The sequence below is a fragment of the Acromyrmex echinatior genome, chromosome 15, assembly GCF_024713525.1.
Source record: "Acromyrmex echinatior isolate Ae372 chromosome 15, ASM2471352v2, whole genome shotgun sequence".
Classification (NCBI taxonomy): Eukaryota; Metazoa; Arthropoda; class Insecta; order Hymenoptera; family Formicidae; genus Acromyrmex; species Acromyrmex echinatior.
In genome coordinates, this window is record NC_141866.1 from 8,058,793 (window position 1) to 8,079,863 (window position 21,071).

The 21,071-nt window shown below is 38.4% G+C and overlaps 1 protein-coding gene across 3 annotated transcripts in view; it reads left to right on the forward strand.

The window, feature by feature from the left end:
* Positions 1-20,476, forward strand: part of SoxN (SRY-box transcription factor soxNeuro) — a 125,710-nt gene extending 105,234 nt beyond the window's left edge. For 2 of the 3 annotated variants that reach the window (XR_846250.2, XM_011057689.2), the window contains one exon: positions 6,233-6,400. Coding sequence is in view for 2 of the 3 variants with exons in the window: in XM_011057689.2 (XP_011055991.1) it covers position 6,233 (1 nt within the window). In the remaining variant the exon portion in view is untranslated. Of the gene's footprint in view, positions 1-6,232; positions 6,401-18,648 lie in introns of those variants that run through there. The other variant, XM_011057688.2, reaches the window with a different exon arrangement.
* The last annotated feature ends 595 nt before the right edge of the window (positions 20,477-21,071 follow it).

Sequence of the window (21,071 nt, forward strand, 5' to 3'; positions counted from 1 at the left end):
TCGCTTTTTCCAAGAAGAAAAATAAATTGAAATAAATTGAAGGTACTTTATATTCTTATACTTACGGCCAAGACTATGTTTTGTCGCTCGACTTGAATGAAAAAGTAAATTTAACGAAATGTTTATATTACTTTGCAAAAATAAACTTAATTCTTCGCGACATTTCAGGAAGATACATTTCGAAATGATTTCATCGTATAAAATATTTCAATTTTCAATCCAAATTTGATTTGCTTTCCAATCCCAAATCGCTAACGCCGTTCTTGCGTGCATATTGAAGCTCAATGTATCGTGCAGGCGATTAAAAATTGAAACGTCAGGTGGACGGCCTCCGGTCGGATGAGTTCGCGCGAGGTACGTGCCGCTCCGACGGGTATCCCGAATTTTTTCAAGAGGGAAAGCTTCCTCCCAGGCGAAGAGGGGAATGCGCCCCGTCATTCCACGGATCTCCCCGGCCCGGGAACCTCGAAATGGAACCCGAAGTCCTCCATCGAGGGTGACAGCTATGAAATCGTTCGTGATTGCTCCTCTCACTTCGCGGCCCCCAACCTCCGAAGCTCTACCAAGCAGTTATCCGAAGGCACTGTCGATCGGTTCTTCCGCAGGACTTCTTTTCTGTTGAAAAACACGACGAAAATTATCTCTGCTCAAAATAACCTTGATATAAGTCCCTGAAATAAAATCGTTGAGTGAAATAATAATGGAAGTAATTTAACGTAAAAAAGAAAAGAAAGGAGGGGGGGGGGGAGGAAAAAGATTAAAATAAATATATTAAACGTTAACTTTTGTTAATTGCTTCGTAAAGTTGTAAGAAAATCTTACATTGAAGTTAAAAATTTAGGACTCATCGTGTACATTTGACGATTCGCATAGCAGAACGTATTTCAACCGTAGCGATTTATCAAGCTTTTAATAAATATTGTAAACGTCTATCGGACGCTACGAATTTTCACATTGCGAATTGTTTCGGGACTGCCCAAATGGCGATTTATAATATTACGACGGTAATCGATTCAGCGGATCTGCATCGTGTCTTGTTCCGTGCCGGCGATTTTTCTCAGGTGCGCAGTAGTGCTGATTCATGGAAACAGGAGAGAGTAAGGGTAAGAAGGAGGCAGCCGTGGAAGGTACGCGCGGTCCTTCGGGCGAGATTAACACGTCAAAGACGACGCGCCCTCTCTGTCTCAGCAGTTGCCTTGTAATTCCCGGTGGATACAGGACTAATGGGTTATTTCAGGTAATTAGCCGCGCGACGTCGCCGTTCCTTCCACGCGGAAGGCCCTTGCTCTCTTCTGCTTTGCCCTTTTCTGATCCTTATTCGTTCGATTTCTTCGCATCCATATACGGTACGTGTCGCCGTTTTTTATCCCAATATCGCAGGGTGCTGGGTAGGCTGGACATATTCTTAATCAGCCAGTTGATATGCTCTCGACGATTTACTTTCACATTGTACGGCCGTTAATTCATGAGAAACGTTGTTGCCGGCGTAGGCGGGGCTAGTCGAGAGGGTAAATTGCAACAGTCATCGCAAAGCTCTGCGCCTTTCACGATTGCAACACGCTGTTACAGAGTTTCGTAGTCAACATTGGCGAAACGGCGGGTGGATAATGGCAAATTCTGCAACAGGCGCAACAGAATTCGTGACTACGGCTAACCCTCCTTGAATCCAGTTGCATCGAGTCTTACTCCGTGTTTTGAGGATTAAGATTGAGAAATGTTAAAACGTGATTTGGAGAAAGTTTATTTCCGCGTAAATAAATAAAATTGCAAAAATCAATGAATCGTCACAATTTAAAGATTGATATTCTACACATTCAGCCTGTTTTTTATTCCTAGACTGCACTTGAAAACATACCTTGCATTATTGTATGGAAAGATTTTGTTAAAGTATCTAAAAATTTAGCTACATACAGATATGAAAAGAATTTTGGCGAAAGAATTGTCAAAAGAAGTGTTATGTAAGGAATTCAAATATGATGAAGAATGCCGTAAAAAAGTTTGACAGATTGTTCTAACTAATTTAAGCGGCCTGATATACAATAATATAATTAAACATAATTATAATTATTTTAATAGTCCAATGAATTATTTTCAGATCTGTATTTAGCTGAATTTTTAAATACTTCAGTCATTCTTTCCGTGCGATTAACGATAATTTAAATTCGATCGATTTTTGTAGCAAAGAGTAACTTTAATTACAGTCAAAGATTAGACTTTTAATCGGAACGATCGGAATTTTGGTCGCGCGTGAAAGACACGAGTATTGTGATGTGGATTCTTGATCGATAAATAATATCGCGATCGAACAATTAAATGTGATCGCGCGACTGCGAATTCGGTAATTATGGCACTAATGATGGGTAGCTCGCGACAGCTTTCTTCAAATGGTGGAAGAAGGTTCGCTCGCTCGCGCGCGCGCAAAAGAGTATCGAAGACGCGAGGCGAGGTAGATCGTCCAAGAAATCGTCTTTGCCGAGTCACGCTGTGTAACGAACTTCAGTTGGGTGCTAGTTCGAGACGAGGCGAAGCCTCCTTTCTTGAATCCGAATCGCGGTTAGCCGTTTCGCTGCAACGCAGAAGGAAGAAGGTCGTTACAGAGGAAAAGATCAAAGGTCAGTTTCGTTAGAAATGACATCGGCCATGGGTTTTAAAAAAATTAAAAAAGACACATGGTCCATGTATGGTTAACAGGGGAAATCTGTTTTCCAACGTTCGCCATCATGATGAGATTCGACGTGTTTTATCTCGTTTTCCTTTGCCGTTCTCTTGTAGTGGTAACCAAATGCTAATCTCGAAAGTGACCTGAAATAAAGTATTTGAAAGAATTTGTTTCCACCGTGCGGTCGTTTTTTTTTTCCATCATCTCGAAAGAGGAGTGATGGGGACGATGCTTCTCTCTTTCGGTTCGCCATTCCTTCTTTTACGCACGGGAACTCATTCCCTTCTATCTTCGTGGACGTTTCGCTAAAATCGGATCTCCCGATTGGATCTTACTAAGATTCCTCAATGACAGCCGATTAAGGACGATTCGCCGCGAGAATGGGAACGGGCGTCGGCGAAACGTGGCGGGAACGGCTGGGGTCTGCTTCGTTAATTCCTGATTTTCCTCGGTCTGCATCACTTTTTAATTGACGCCAGAAATTGAACCAGAGAACGGTCAGAGCGCTCTGGCTGGCCGCGCGTCCGTTCTCGCAGAGTCATCCTCTGCTACCTCTCCGTCACCTCCTTCGCCTCCCCCTGAATCATCCACGCTGATTCTCTTCGTCCAGGATCGGATTAAGCTGTACGTAATGTGGAAGATTATATTGTCATAAGATTGCTCGCGACGTACCTCGTTATTATTCGGGATATTTGCTTATTATATCAGGCGAGAGTAAGTTTGGAACCGTTTTGCTAACGTTGCTGAAACGAAATGATGATGTCATCAATTTTCTTCGCGAGGAGAATTAGACTATGAGGCATTAGTGTCTTTGTAAATTTATTTTCGTAACTTCATATACTTCTTTTTCTTCTTTGAAGTCCAATAATTTTGTTTAGACTAATTTCTCTCTTTTTTTTTATTATAAATAAAAAATATAATTGAGTAGTAAATGTGAATTTAGCGGAGAATGAAGCAGATAATTTTCGCAGATTGACTTGCTTCCATCTTACTTACTTTCTTCAAGAAAGCCATTACTCTCGTACCAACTTGTACTCTTCCTAAAACATGGAACTTCCTACTCTTGTTGTGCATACATGAAATAAACTTTCACGCGTCACGTAAAGTTTACCTTCAGTAACTTGTGATTTTCAGCGATTTTGTGAGTTTGTGTTATTTAAGAATCATAAAAGGTTCATGAAAAAATTAAAAAATATAACACTGATTTCCAATCATTTTTTCCCGTAAAAACAAGAGTCATGTCTGCGGTTTTCATTCTTCACGAAGAAAGGAAGAAACTACAAACGTTTCCAGCATCATTAAACGAGGTAGATTTTTGGATTTCCACATTCGGTTTTCGCTTTTCGAAAAGAACTGAAGTTCCAAGTCAGCGCTCGCTGACTGTATATCGACGACTGTATACAGTTTCTATCAACTCGCCAGGTGTTCCAGTCACGTGTCAGTTTCCGCTTGTCGGTTTCCAGCTCGCCGAGATGCTGCCAATGACACCGATCTTTGTTCCACCCCCGCCCGTCACGCGCCGGTTCGCCTACCTTTTCCCATCCGTCGCGTTTTCCGCTTCTGTCCTCTGTCCGCGAGAACTGTAACTCGCGCGAGCGGGTGTGCAGGGACGATCCGGACCAATCCAGGTTCCACCTGCCGTCTCGCGTCTCTCCTCGATGAAACCAATGTCGCCTCACCGCCGGACCGACACACGCGATGTCGCCGTCGCGTCGCATCTCGTCTCGTCTCGTCTCGTCTCCACCTCCGCCTCCTCCAGCAGTCCGTGGCTGTCATCGGCAGGAGCTCTCGACTCGCGTAAAAATAATTACACTGAAAGAGAGGATTGGGTACGAATTGCGAATCTTCCATACCTTCGCTCATGGCTTTCCATCCGCTCGACGACCATTGTGAGGATGAACGAACGAACGGACGGACGGCTTAATAAGCTCGGCACGTCGGAACGAGTGCCGATAAAAATTTATCCGCCTCGAGTACCTCTCTCGAATCGTCTCTCGCAATCGTGTCTATTTTGAAACGTCTATGATTCCTTATTTTAAAGAACGCGGACTTGGAACTTGAATATGTATTGAAATATTTTTCGCCATAAACAAAAATTAGTATCTGACTTACTTTATGGGGACAATTGGCATTAGAACGAGAAAAAAAATTAAAAGATATTGAATTTGTTAATTAAATATATTAAGAATAAGAATATCGTGCTAATAGAATTACTATTCCATATTAACTCTAGTGCATACAATGCGTTGTTTGTGTTTGCGTTAATTTTCATTACTTTTACAAGTGTACAAAAATTATTAAATGATTCTTACATATTTTAACATCTTTAGAAAGAATTTGTAAGATTGTATGTATTAAAAAGAAAGAAAAATACAGACATCATTATTTAGCCAAATGCTTCTAGTATTTCTATAGAAATGCGCAAGAAATCCGTCGTATTATTTGGATCAAAATATTAAATCGATTCTGAGATTATAAGTCTTTCGTAGCTTGTGATCAATTGTGCGCGCTTTTTACAAAAAGCGTAAGATATTTCTTACAAAGAGGAACAGATCGGATATCGAGATAATTATTCATGATTATTAACAGCGTGATGTACACGTGGAGCATGCACATGAACGCAAAATGCGGATAGAGAAGATGAAAGCTCGTGGGACACGCGGGAGTTAATAAAAAAGCTCGCGAACGCTTCGCCTCGACGTCCCGTGACAAACGATCATCGATCTGCAAAAACAGTGGCTCGTTGTTGTTGTGTGTTTTTTTTTTATACATATATATAAATTCCCAAAAGACCGCAATCGCAATCAGTAAGTTTATATTACCACTTCGTCGACGATGCCACCCTCTTCATCAACGCGGCAACTCGTCGACGGCCATTTACACATTCGGTTTTTGTTCGTCATTTACAAAAGCGGCTCGTTATCCTTTTTTCCCCAACTTTAAACAACTCTCATCGGCGTAACAAGTGTGCCATTGAATTTTATCGGTGATAAATACATCAGTGTCTTGTGACTGCGACAACTGATGTTATTTTACGACAATTGTTGAAATTGAAAGGTGTCATACTACGATCAAAAGAAGTGCTTTTGAATTTAAATTATTTTTTTTCTATCCACGAGATCGCTTTGATTGTTTAATTAACATTCACGTGTTGATATATGGTCTGAAATGCCTTCAAGTCTATTCTTAAGCTGCATCAAAATGTATGCCTAATAATACTGTTTGCTATAATGACGACAAATGTACATGTATGGGATTAAAAATATAATAATTATAAAATAGTTTATTCAATTATGTAAATTAATTTATCTAACTACGTACATTAATTTCTACGTACAAAACTTGTCATTTTAATAGCTGCTACCATTGTATTTTTCTCTGAATGTTAGAGTGCTAACTCTACTTATCTTTTTAATCATTTGGAAGTAACATTTTACTTCCTAGACTAAATTACTTATTTGAATTGTATATTCAATTGGTAATCCTAATTTATATTTGTCATTATTATAAAGTAATAATCTTAGGAGACTGTAATAAAACAGATTTTATAGAACGACCTGTTTGTTTTTCTAGAGCCGGGCCATTGTGTGCATCGAGACGCTGTTCGCGCGGAGCTACCCCAGCCCAGAACCAGTTATGAACATATAATTAAGCTCGTTTTAATAAGTTTTTATGTAGACCTTACGCGTAAGGATGTATAATAAAAATAAGTGTTGAATAAACCAGATACGTTGAGACAAATGGCCATCGATGATTTTGTTACGTAGCTACTGCAAATTGAACTATGTTCCATGATTACCGTATGATGATATCGTAGCTTAAAATACATGATAAATGAAGATTGAGACTTGATAGACTCTCTTCCGTAATTCTTAACAGTGTCGGTATCGTACTTATATATTGTGCAGTTTTTTTTATCATGTATAAAACGACAATGTAACAACATCGGCTGCACTATCGTTAATAACAGAATAGGGACTCAGATAGAAATATAATGAAACGTTATGATCGAAGCGTTATGAGTAAGAAGCGCGAAGGATTATGTTCGGAGGTAAGTTAACTATGTTCGCCTCTTAACTTCTCTAATTACAGTCGGGAGGATAGTGTTACGATCTTACCAAGATTATCGAATTAAAGAGAATTAGGTGAAGACGTCATTAGACGCTAAAATAAATTCGCGTTTACGAATCGGTATACCTCTTCGAAGAGATTACAGCTCTCTCGATAGGGATCCGCCATTTTTCGGATAAAGAATGGCCGACCGCGTTTAATTTTCTGATGCGAGCGAGGGTCGACGAAGGAAGGGAGGATCTTGGCTCGTCTTCTCTGCTAACGTCGTCACCGTAAAGATCAGAGTATGGCTGCTCCAGGGAAACTCGCGTGTAATTTTAAGATCCGAACGAATATTCTGCGGTGAAGTAACATGATGAAGGATATCAGCTGGTTTTAAATGAAGATTTATAGTTTTCTATTAGTACCTTTTGTTTCTTTTTACATTTATTTAAAGACAGATAATTTTATATATTTGTAATCTATATGTTGTGTCTTATTATAATTTTCATATTGTTATTCTTGAAATATCAATCAAAATGTAATATCACATCGATGACTCTTTGTTGCATTATCAGATGTTACAGAAATTATTTATTTTAAGGCAGACTTAAAAATGTATTTTTTTTTTAATTTAGTTTTTAGAGTATTTTTTTTATAGAGATATTTTTTACTCTATTATATATAGATATAAAAAAAAACAATGATAATCCAATTCTATGAGTTAAATAACACTTTGTTATTTCTAATTTTCATGTTTTCACAATGTAAATCAATCTCCATATCTATAGTTAATTTCAAAATAAACAACGTCCACACGTATTAACATCAAATTGAGTTAATACATTTTTGTTAGTTAAATTGTTTAACTTTGTGTTTTAGTTGTATTAACGACATATAAAATAAAAATAATAAAAAATAACAAATTGGATATAATTTGACATTATGAATTTAACAGTGTAGAATGCGCTTACGTGAAACTGGCGTTATACATTTCATTTTAAAGCCGGCGTACATCTTCCGTGTTCTCGGTTCGATAGAACCGAGGTTTATCGTTCGATAGAACCAAGTGGGCCACTCGCGATCTTCCCGAACAAAAGCGAACACTCGGTATATATAAGAAGGGAAGATATTGGCCCGTCTTTTCCATCCAGTAGTCGTCACCGTGGAGACGACTGGTGAGTCGTGGGTGTTCTCCTGAATTCTCGATCTCGGAGAATCTGTCTCCTACATGGACGGGCAAACCCTCTCCGGAATCTAACCCACCCTTACCGTTGCAGAGGATCGCAAGGACGAGGGTTGCCGGCGAGGTCTCGCCTGATTGGCGGCTGTGGACTATCGACCAACCCGAGACCAGCCCTTTGTTTTAGCCACCACCCTTGGCAGTATCGGGGATATCCAACTTAAAGTCGGGTCATTGAACGTCCATGAGATTTCGGTTGACTTGTTTCATAAAAGATGAAAAAAAATGAGAAAATTACATCGTGAGAAAATATTGTTTAAATTTTGTGTTTCTCATTAAATAAATAAGATTAAATTATAATTTTGTTCTATAAATACCATTCATAAATATGAACAAATGATATTACAGAAGAAATATCACGATATAATACTGATAATGAATCATAAAATAATAAAAGAATAATTTAAAGAATGTCATAAAATAACAAGCAAGTGAACTTTTTTATTTATTGAGATAATTATCGTGTAAAGATCTACGGCCAAAGAGATTGGCGATCACGTACGCAAAGTCGCACGACGTTACAGCAAAGCGCATCGTACTTGCATTCTCGCTCGTGGATCGATGATGCAGCACGTGCTGCGGCCTTGTAATACACTGCGTTCACCTGCATACCATACGTCCCTACTGCACCTCGGCTGCTTAGCATAATTAGTGACTGATGATTAACAGGCGTGCATCAGCACCGGGTAATAGCTTAATTAATTCGCGTGTGCTAATACTGTCTCGTCGCGGAGATCGGCCAGCACCTCGCAATTTCTGTTGCTTCAATTTGAAATAGCGCACTTGCCATCCATATAACCGCTATCTTTTACGAGGATATTATTTGTCGCGCGTATTTTTTAATTTACGTATTTTTAATTCTCTGATGTGACAAAACATCAAAGAGAAGAATGATAAATTCATCAGTTTATTATTTGATACAATCACGTATATTTGATTAATATATTGAACAGACTCTTGTTGTCTCACTTAATTTTTTAATTTTTTTTTTACTTCTTTGTAAATAACAATTAATTAATCCTAAAAGTGTAACAGTATTACTATTAATATTTTCTGAATTTGTTGAAATGGAATCTCACTTTAAAGAGTAAATATTGAGCCAATCTTGAAAAAGAGTGGCTCAATTTTCAATCTTAAAAGTGAACGACAGAATTTTTATTTGTCTTTATCCCTTTATTTTTAATAACCACTGAAAGCACAGTTCAATAACTATTTGTACGTAAAATTTACGTATCGATAACGATGGTTAAACAGTTTAGCGTACAAGATTCATTTTTCCGCGATGTATCCGGAATCGGATTACGATCGATTTTCAACATATTCGCATTTTCATAATGATGGTCGGAGCGATGATATATTTAGAGCACGTCACATGATGTGATCAGCATGGCGCGGCTTAATTAACATCGGCATTATTTTAATTGGTTGCGGTTGTATATCAAATATGTATATTTCAAATTGTCCTTAATATAGCGTATGCGCAAGAACTCACACAATAGCATACATGCACGCACGAGAAATGTTATTGTTAGATCGGTAAAAAAAAAAAGAGGGAGAAAATGGTAAGAGGAACACGGGGCGAGGCCGAACGTGGCCGCGCGGCTTAGCCGTCAATCAGCCCTATCTCCCTTGCCAAATTACTGTCAAACGCAATTAGAATTGACGTGGAAGGCTGGGGCTAAATCAAAATCGTGAGGTAAACCCCCTCGATAACGATTTCAATCCCGGAGGCTATGCTCAGTCGCAATTTTCTCCCGCCGCTAATTAATACACCTCGTATCGTACGTCAATTCGACAGTTCTACCCCTCTCCCCCCCCCCCTCTCTCTCTCTCTCTCTTTCGCCTCTCGCCTCTTTTTTGTCAGGCCTTCACTCTTCCCTTCTATCCCCGATCTGATATATGGCGACCATCGACCAAAAAGAGGAAGTTATATTTTTTGGAGATATTTTGATGGTTGCGAGAAACGTGTGAATCAATATTCTGTGGACATATTAATGGAGACGAATGCAAATTCGTCGCGAATCGGTAATTGAAAAAGAGTCGTGCAAATTAGCCACGGTTGAGCGAAAATACGCGTTGTACAATGATGTTTGCAGAAGGCTTGGAGTGATTAATTTTAACGAATTCTCTACACGCGCGATCATAATAAAATCAATGTACAAAGTGCGCTTATAAAAAATACAATTGAAAACTTCACTGATTCAGCAAATCTACAGTCGTAATATACAGATAGTTAATTTTCTATGTTAAAATAGCAAAGTTGACAGCTGAATAACATTAATGATTTGTTAAACCATCAAATCTTCTTAGTTATCGATGTTGATATAGTTATTGATGTTCGCGTAGTAAATTATAGATTTGTTGTACCACTCAATTAATTTTTTTTTCCGTGTAGTTATTCCAATCTTTACGAAACTAATTAAAAAAAATTACTAATATTTTGTAAATGAATTAGTGTACATTTAAATTTGCATCGATAGAAGCAATACTTGTGAGTTTTGCAATAGCATTTTGCTTCCTGTACTTCTTTTTATTTGTTCCGTTTTTCACTCGCGAGAACTCATCAGAGAAGAAATTGAAGTCTTGCGAAGGTAAATCTTTCGTCGGGTTCATGCTAGAATTCTTTTTTTCTCGCTCGCCCCCTTTTTCCTCCGAAGGAGACGAGATCCTCTTTAGAGGTGGAATGATATATATTAAAGAGATGCTTTTTGGCAATAAACAATCGAGCAACGAGGGTCGGAGGCAGTTAGGTGGGGCATTAGGGTGAATTATTCTGGCCACCCAGCGTAAAAAGACCGATGAATCATGGGAGTAACGGGGTTCTTGCTCTCTCGATGATGTTGTATCTTGTCCTACGGCCTCTTAAACTCGACCTTACGACAGTTTCGTCCCTCATCTAAAACCTAACACGCTCGTTCCTACCTCTTATCCTCTTGGTACACAATATAATAATGTGAAATGTTTTCTAACTTCATTCTTTTTATTTGACAAGTTATTTTTAGATATATCTATGTAAACAAAATAAGAGATCAAATTATTAAAGATTTAATCCATTATGTCAAATTTTTAAAAAATAATTCCATGCAAAAATAATTATGATTTAGTTTAAGTGTAAAAATATAGCCATCATTCATACGCGCAGTTTATACATTTACTTTGTTTATTTTTGACATAATATAATAAAGAAAAATTTTTAATGATATATTGTAAAAATAATTTTATACATAAACAATACGTAGTTTATATATTTATTTCTTTTACGTGACATAATGTACATAAAAAGAACGATTTTCCTGAAGTATTTGAAAATTTAGCTGGATACAGATCTGAAAATAATTTTATCAGACCATCATAATTATTAAAAAATAATTAATAGAACGTTTAAACATTAATGATATATTACCATTCAAGCGTTCTACATAATTATTTTAATGGTACAACAAAATTATTTTCTGACCTATGTGTGTGTATCTAGTTCAATGTTTTAATGCTTCAGTAAAATTCTTTTAGTGTAATAAAGAAAAGTTTTACCTTCACTAATAAAAATTAGAATTTCTAGGCATAGTAAATGCGCCATCATTCCCAACGCGACAGCTGCAATTGCTGCTGCGATCCAGCAGCCATGCTCTTGTGCATCCATAAATACGCGCAGGATGTTCGTGTAATCGTTCGTGCGTGTACACACACACACACACACACACACACACACACACACACACATACACGCGCGTACGCATGCACACGTGTACCACTGCCACCAGTACCATATTACCCGGGGTCGGGACTTTTTCATTACTGTAAGAGCCGATTGCATTTTTTTACGTCTCCCAACGACGAGGGTGTCCAATCTGGAGAATCGCGTGGAAGGAGGGCCATCTAATCACGTGTTCCTGGCAATCGTGTCCTGCGTCGATCCTCGCCACCCCCGCTCTCGAGCGGCCACCCTTTCATCCCCGCACCAGCGTGTCCTCATCCTTGGACACAATCCTCTTCTAGAGAGAACGAAGAGCCTTTTATTCGATGGCTGTAGGGACGACTGGGACGCGGTCTCCTATCTCTCTCATTTTCTCTTTTCCTCTCTCTTTTTCTCTCTCTATCTTCACGTGATCTCCTTTTTTTCTCTTTTTTCTTTTTTTTTTTGCACCACACAGACCGCCCTTTCACTATCCGGGGACGCCTCTTCAATCGGGCTTAGCCGCCCGGCGTAATTAAGCCGCGATTGAAAATTAATCATCGGATCGATTTCGTGCGTTGGCGTCGCTTGCGATTCCTCTCCGCGGAAGGAACGATAAAAAGGAGCCTCCTTCTCCCTTCTCTTCCAGCTCCCAGGATATCGGGGCGAACGCCGGGAGCCGGATGAAGGTGAAGGTCCTTTGATCTCGCAGGGCTTTCCTTCTATCCCTGTCTCTGTGGGACGCGCCAAGCTCCTTGCGCCAATTATCTCACGCCCACGAGAATCATTATTTTTGCGTTCCATCGGTAGTGGTTTATTTCCTACCGCCTTCGTCGCGTCTTGTTTCCTCGTGTAAGAAGATTTACGTAACGATCGTGACCCTATCATTTCTGGGCGAAATGACGGTAACTCGACATGTCAGAGAGAGCGTCGACACTAAAAATAAAATATGCTCATTGAAAATCACCGATATTTTTCTGAATGCAAGATCCGGATATTCTATGGCGAAGTTTCTCTACTTCTTATGATTTTTTTAATTGATAAATTATTAACAATATGTAAGATATAGTCACTCCAGTGTTTCCATATCTAAAGACATCGAGGTTTTTCAATCATTTTTTTAACACGTAATTTACTTTTAATTACAAACACAAGATAAACGCGAATAATATACTCTATTGCAGTATATAAAAGAATAGTGATAACTTCTCATTTCTCGCAGCCAATGAAGCTCGGGATTGTGTTTAGTATCATATTATAACACGTAATCATAGAACGCATAAACTGTTTAAGATTAAAATACTGAGGTACTTATTTAATTTTTCCCTTAAGTTTATAGTTCCTCCACTCTTTTTTTTAATCCTTTTTTTTGTTTTAGTCTTCTTAATAATTGAATTGATCTGTGTTTATCGCGCGAATATTGTATTTAGCTCCAATTTACTTGCGTTTGTAATATCTTTATGGAAGACATTATAATCGAGAAGAGATTTTATCATTGTCCAATTATCTTCTCCCTCATCAACGTAACGAGGCCGCGGAGAAATTTTTTTCATTCCACGATTTCATCATTATCTGTTGTCGCATTACTTATTATCCATCGATTTTAGTGGCAGTTCAATACACTCGCTGTTCTCGTATTTATTTGTCCCACATCGTGAATAATCGATCGAATTCACCTATCCGGAAGGGAAAATCGGAACGATGAGATCGGCTGACGACGGAAAGAATTAAAGACTCGTCCTTGTCGGCAGTCTTCCAGCTTCCAGCTCCGAAGCCGAGCCCGGGAGCTCAGACGGTCGAACGAGCCTCGGTCTCCTCTTCTTCCTCATCCTCGCGAAATCCCAATAATCCGCGATGAGACACAGATTGAGTCCATGGACGGAGGAAAAAAGCGCACAGGGAGGAGAAGAAAAAGAAGGAATGAGGAAGGGGAACGAGGGAAGGACGGAATAGGAAAGCGCGGTGCCGGGAGAGGTAGAAAGAAAGCTACGTGGCAGAAGAAAATTGGAATCTTTCTGGAACGGAGGATGATAAAATTGCGGATGGTCAGGTGTTACCGTAATCCGGATTGAGACGAGCTGCGGCCGAGTGGTACATGCACCTCAACGCTATATAACGATATATATACGTATGTATTGTACATGTATCTACCTTGGTTTTCTCGTGCAGCATCCACGATCTCATCTTGAGATGTCAATGTACCTGACTCGTTTTCAATTATAAAGAAAAGTCGTCGTATTTTATCGGAAGTAAAAATACTGGAGTGATATTAACTTAAAGGATGCGTTAAGTCAGATTTTAAAATAATACGTATGAAATTTAATTTCATATACGTATTATTGGAATTGATTCGATAAATCAAACTTATTAAATTTCGTACACATATTATTTTAAAATCTGACTTACAATCGAGTTTATATCACTCCATTTCTAAAAATGCCGAGTAAATTTATTATTCACACACAGTTATTATGAAAGAAAAAAAATTAAAAGTAGGAAGTAAAAGAAATATCCAAAAAACTAAGAAGAAACCGAGAAACTAAAGAGATTTGTATGAGATTTACAAAAGGAAAGAAATCCGGAGTACGAATCCATTATCGTTATTAATTCGAGAGGCTTTGTTATTGTTGCAAGTGCGTGCAGCTTTAATGGCAAACGCATCGGTAGACGGTTGCATCGCTGTCTTTGACAAACTCCCGTGGGGGAACCGATCCGTGTAGACCGATTTAAAAAACACGACCGACCGCTAACGGCCCGCGATTATTTTAATTCAGCCAGATAGGGCGAGCCCAGAGAGCGGGACTCGTAATTTGTTTCGAGATCGTATCTTCAAAGTAGCTCGTAGTCGGCATGAGGGAGGGAATATTCTCTCTCTGGTGCAGGATGAGGAATAGGACGTCCTGGGCGTGGGTCGTCCGCCCGGGAGAAGCCCGCATAGAGATCGCTGGCAGAAGGACGAAGGGAGGAGCCCTATAGGACCGTCTCAATCTGTCCATTCCTCGTAATCACCGACGAAACGACCCGGGGATTGGTGGCCATCCCCTTGTCTTCTAGTATCAACTTCAATATCCTTTCCTTTTTTTTCCTTTTTTTATCCCATGTCGCGTGTATAACGCATTTTTTGAAAATATTTAAATTAACAACGTTTATACAAATCTCTTAATATTTCAATTTTAAGCCTATATGAATTTTGGGATATAGTATTTTAGTATATTTAATATTATATTCCAAAAATATGTCTGAATACACTGAATCAAAACTGTATGTAAATACAATTAAATATTCATTGAATTAATGAAAATTGCTTCAATGAATTCTTATAATGATTTAGATTAAATAATACTGTAAGATTAAAGATAAAATTTTAGGATTTTAAAAACACTTAACAAATATTTAACAAATTAATCTCTCACGATTCTTAGTGCTAACTATAATGCCTTTTTATCATGAGAATTTCAATCTCAATTCAAATCTTACTCTTATCTCTTTCCTGTTATAGACGGATCCTATTAGTAATATATTGAAAATAGCACTTACAAATGATTTATGTATTATTGACACATCAATATCTCATTCGCGCATATCACCATATATATAAATTTTTGTATAACAATTACATTTTAATTAGACGTTAAATGCAATTTTAAGGATTCCACGCTATTTCTTCATGCAAACTATTACTATGGACTATTTCGTAAGGTCAGATTGCACAGCTTTTATATGAAACAAATGTTGTCACGACATGACAACTCTGGAACGCTATATTAGATTAAGAAATGGTAAAGAAAATCTTAATTTCGAAATTTTTTGTTGTTTTCAGCATGGGCTCCACTTTACAGACATGTATCAATGCGTATACTTTAATCCAGGAAAAGGATTTTCAAATCAGTAAAAGAGGAAAAAAATAATTGTTATACAAAAATTATATGGTTTTATATGGTCGATAATACACACTTTAGGATCCCCTTAGAAAAAGATGAAGAATAAATTGTAGATGCTATTACGTCAGTTTTAAAATAATATGAAAATTTACAATAAACAATATCTCTTTGCATGCTTATATAATTATATTATACAATCATGATTACTCCCTGAAAGCACAAGCACAACCTTTTTAAATGTTCAATATGTGCTATTCAGAAACATAAACATTATCACGAGAAATGAGCGAGAAAGCTCTACAAAAGATTTTTAAAAAAAGTTGCTGTTTCTAAAAAAAAAATATAGTTGATTCAACTAAATGCAGTAGTCACGGGCTGTCAGCAAATATTTGTTAATTTAAATAAATAATATATTAACATGACTAACGTATATTTAATTTAAATATAATATATAATATATTATACAATATATTATATAAATATTTGAACTAAATAATCCCTATGAACTAAACATAGGTATTTCTTCATGTTAACTTTTTTCTCGGTCCTTGTCGACAAGACTATCTACATTGACGGGAATAAGTATTATCAAAGTTGTGAAAAACATTTAGTTGAGACATTCCTTAGATATATTAGGTGTAGTAAAAAGAAATCCATTATTTTTCCAATAGATGGCTTTAGTAATCTATTGGAAAAATAATGGATTTCTTTTTACTACACCTAATACATATAGGCTATAGATATATATATGTTTATACCGTGCTCTTAGTCTCCGACTTTTATACAATAGGTGTTTTTGTTTTAACTTACAGGAGTTACAGGCTGAGTTCACTTACAGATATGCCGCGGCCTAAATGTACGATGTAAGCCATAATTATAGATATTGGATTATTCTAGGATATGACGTATATCAGAATCATATATGAGTAATTTTTCGAGGAAACTTTTTCGCGTGTTTTTCCTTCACGACCGCCGCCGAGGCGAGAGGATCGGGAGGTCAGGTCCATGCTCGTTCCCGTATCGTATATCGCACATATCACGTCGAAGGATCGGTGTAAGCCGGTAGCGCGGTAGCCTGTTCTCTCTACGGCGCGGATGCAGCGGTCCAGCCGCAGCAGCCGTAGCCACATTCGATGCGCACAATTAATATCAGGCCGTATCTCCGATCTCTCATTATTACCTGGCGTCCACCGATGCGTGTGGGTGTCAGTTGTTCCCGTAGGAACCGAATGTCGTGCGTGTGTGCGTGCACGCGGCGGTACGGTGGTGTACGCACGTATTGGTACTGGCTACCGTACACCACGGGACACCAGAGTCGACCATGCATCACCCTAACGAGCCGGGCATCGCGTGCCGATCTGTATTAAGGATTTATAATCCTCCGGATGCCGGAGAGCTCCTAATGTCCTGGCCGAGCGCGAAAGATTTGCCTATATGTCCACTCGCGCGAGCGATCGAGGCGGATACGAGGGAGGTAGATCCTCTGGCTGGTTCTTTCCTCTTCTGGACACATGGAACAGGTGGGCACACCCACGTCGAATTTTTCCTACGTGCGCCCGATTGGTAAATTGCACGTGATTCGGGCATGAATCGTTGGGTAGAAGCAGCGTTTTAAGTAATACATATTAAGATGTATACAGTGGCTGCCAAAAGTTTCCGGCCAACATGTAATTTTATGGTAATTTTTGTCAATCTGTTTTTTAATTTAAATTATAAGTACATATTTTAAGAAGTATCGCGTTGAATTATTTTAATTTCAATTTTTACTCTGCATGGAAAAAAAAGATGTCTCTTACTCAAACTTTCTCAAGCTATTAATGCCTTCTAGCAGTGTAGATTAATTTTAATCTCGGTTCAATTTACTTTCTATCTTTTTTTTAATTTTAGAAAAAGATGAAATTAAATTGAACTAAGATTAAAGTTAATCTACATTAGTAGAAATGAGTATAAAAGAGTTAATTTGATTTGTTGCCCATTGATATCTGAGCCATCGTTTGTCGAAAAAAACGTTAAAGAGAGAGAGAGAGAAATTTATCCAATTTTAATTATATACACACAACTTTATTTTTAAATTTTTGTATACGTTATCGCATTCATTTTAAAATCGCATTACTTAATAGCGTTAATACATTAAAATACTTTGTCGTGCATGCCTATTAACAAGTACAAAATCAGTAAGCTTTAAGATACTACATATATCACATCTAGACCAACATTCAAGAAATGCGTTCCGATCTCCCTTCCTCCCGCCGTCTCCGGAAAGCGTGAACGTGCGTAGCTCCCAAAGACACGAGCAGCATTCCGGGGCTAAGCACATATTAATTAGACGGCGTGCCGGCAGGAAGGCATAACTCCTTTGGGGATGGTTCGAGGCCGTTGCACGACGTCGGTCGTGCCGCGGTTTCCGAGTGTCGTGTTACCGTACCCCATCCCGCATTGCTGCCTGGCGGGCAGGGGCCGGGGCCTTTCCTTCTCTCCTCCTGTGCGCGTCCGTAGGACCCGCGGGTGGCCTCTAGCCTCGGTCGTACGCCGTCTGGGATCTAAGGCCCAGTACGTGGGCTCTCGCCGAGGAAGAAACCGAGCACGACGCTACTGCCGCATTAATAACACTGGTAGCCACTCATATGTTAAACGTCCACCCTGTTATGCTCGCCACCGCCACCGCCGCACAGTGGCGGTCACAGAGAGAGAGAGAGAGAGAGAGAGAGAGAAGGGGGAGGAAATGCCGTGGATACGACCTACCCACCGTGGCGTACAACTCGACTGCGGTTCTCGCACTTGCGATGCAGATCAGGCGCGTTTACTCAGCTCGCTCTTCCGGTAGTTGCGTTTACGTTAACACCGAGGAAGATCGGTCTGAGCGTAGTCACGCAACGAATCAAACTCGCGATCTAAATTTTACACGGTGAAATTATTTCTCTGAAAATATATTTTTAGATTTTTCGTCAGATCCTTTAGACATTGTTATTCATTCCCATCTTCATTCCGGAAGTTTTTTTATGTTTGCTATTTTATGTTTGCGATATTTAGTTAATATTCGTGCGATAATGTTTTTTGAGCTTTAATTCATTTTTGCTATTTTCGTATGTTATACGATTATGCTGTATATCTCACAAATCTGTTGAAATTGTTTCTGTTACAGGTATCAGTGGCTGGAGAAAACGCGTTACGTGACTCTTTGAGATGTGACTCGAAATCATGAAGAATATTCTTAAATGAAAATTTGAATGATACACATTTATATATTATTCGGAGGATTATGAGAATTCCATGTGTTTATATGAAGCACATAATAATTGTTATTATTATACCTATGTATGTATAAGATCGCGCACAATTATCGTTATTCAGTATCGTCAATTATCATTATCGCACCTGCAGTAAGCAGGCATTTGAATAATTCATGTCGCTCGCTTAAAAGCATTTAAGCGCGCTGTTCATTTTTTGGTAGATCGGTATGCGTAAATAAGAGAAAGTTTCTAGAAATATGAGAATTTAGATAACTCTATGTCTTTTGCCATAAATCACATTTACGTCATATATATAAATGCCAATATATAATTGCATAATTTTATAAATTTATCTTATTTCCGAATATTCCTTACAAAACAAAATAAAATGTAATACTTTTATAAATCGAGTAAAAAATACACTTAAGATAAAAAAAAGCAATTGTTGGATATAGTATTTAAGTTTGAAGCTGTAATTAAACAATTATATGAAATAGAATGATTTTTATTTTTCGATAGTTTTCATGCAATATTTTTCTCGAAAATACTCTTTTTTTTTTAAAACAATTAACAGTAAATAATAATGGCAAAAATTATAAAATATATCTAAATAATTGTTTAATTAATCGGTAGCGTCGAAATTATAGTCTCTTAAAGGTAAAGCGGGGGATGCTTCGAGACCTCACCGTCTCTTCGGATTCTAGAACATAAATAACGGAAGAAGACGGAACCGCGGTGGGGGTCCTCACGCACCCCAGGAGGAACCCACGAAATCCAGAGTGCTCTATTGTCGATTAATTATCGTGAATGCCTCCGTGAAACTTCAACGTTGATCCCCTATCTCATTGCTAGCGATTTGTCATTGCATTTTCTCAGGGGTTTATTTTTGGAATACCTGGCTTGTGGACGAAATATTTTATCCCAAAGTGCCCCACAGCATGCAGTCTAACTTAACAAAAAAGGATTAATCGTGTCCTAAAATTAAGATATATTTAGAAATATTTTAGTTATATTGATTTTGCGCTTAAGCAGTTTAAAACAATAAAGAAAGCAAACTTTTCTATGAAAATCTCTTGATATTTTCTAGAAAACTGAGTTACATAGGTGGCGATATTTAAATTTGGTATGTAGCGATAAGCAAATAGAGGAGACCGATGCACGGCAAAATATATTTATCACACCAGTCCAATGACTTTATCATAGATAGGAATTTCAAGAATTGCCGGAAGTATCGTCCCAATATATCGATGCTTCGAGACGTGTTCTGCGCTACTGAATGCGGAGCGGAAGTCAGTAAATTTATGTGAAATTCGTTTACATGTGTATGGGTCTGGTGCGGCTGCCTGCAGTGGCAGGTAAGGCATAGAGAAAGACGAAGAAGAGAGTAAAGAGAAAGAGAAGCGAAAGGCGAAGCCATCTTGCGATGATATGAAACGATTTTCCTCGTGGTCGAGGAGGTGGTGTTATCAGAAATTGAATATGCCATGAGGAAGGGAATTGTAAACATATATAGAACCGTTCAGAATAATTTAATGCCTTTCGCGCTATTTTATGTCGTTGTGCTATTGAAAAACAGCACAGTGCTAAATAATTATGTCAAGATTTATTTTAATTATTATATGGTTTGGATTATAAATATATCATATATAAATTGTTATCGATAATATTATGCACATTATTGTAAGCAATAATTTTCAAAATACATCGCCACATTTAATAAATAAATATTAATTCCCAGGCTTAATTAACTATATATATCGAACAGCAAGTACTTTATAAGCACGTTGAAGTATCAAAGGCTCTTTCTATGACTGCCAGCATTGAGTACGATAGTCGCCTAATCGCTCAATTGACACTGGACATTGATAAGAATCTTCCTAGACCGCGAAGATAGCGGGAGTCTCCAATGTCCAGCGTCATTATGGTTCATCAAGGATTTGCGTTTAGCGTCGCCGCAAGGATCGCATTCCCCGCTATCATCGTTCTCGTTGATTGATTCGACTTTCCAGCGCTTTCGAGTCTTGGAATGCAGCGACCACCCCTATGTCGTGGATCGTCGTTCCGCACGTTAAATGCCATGTAATGCCTCGCGCTTTGATTAAACGACGAAGACCGATAGGAAAACAACACGTTCCTATTAACACCGAGTTGTTCATTAACGTTTATATCGTAGCGCGTGCAAGCGTATCCTCATGAAACAAGCGGAACAACGTGGCGGCATGACCTAGCATACGCGGAGTCTATCGGCGGAGGTGGCGATAATTGCTTAATTGACGGCGGTCGCCGATAAGCATCGCCGCGTGGCTGCGAGATAGTAAGTGTAATATCTTCGTGA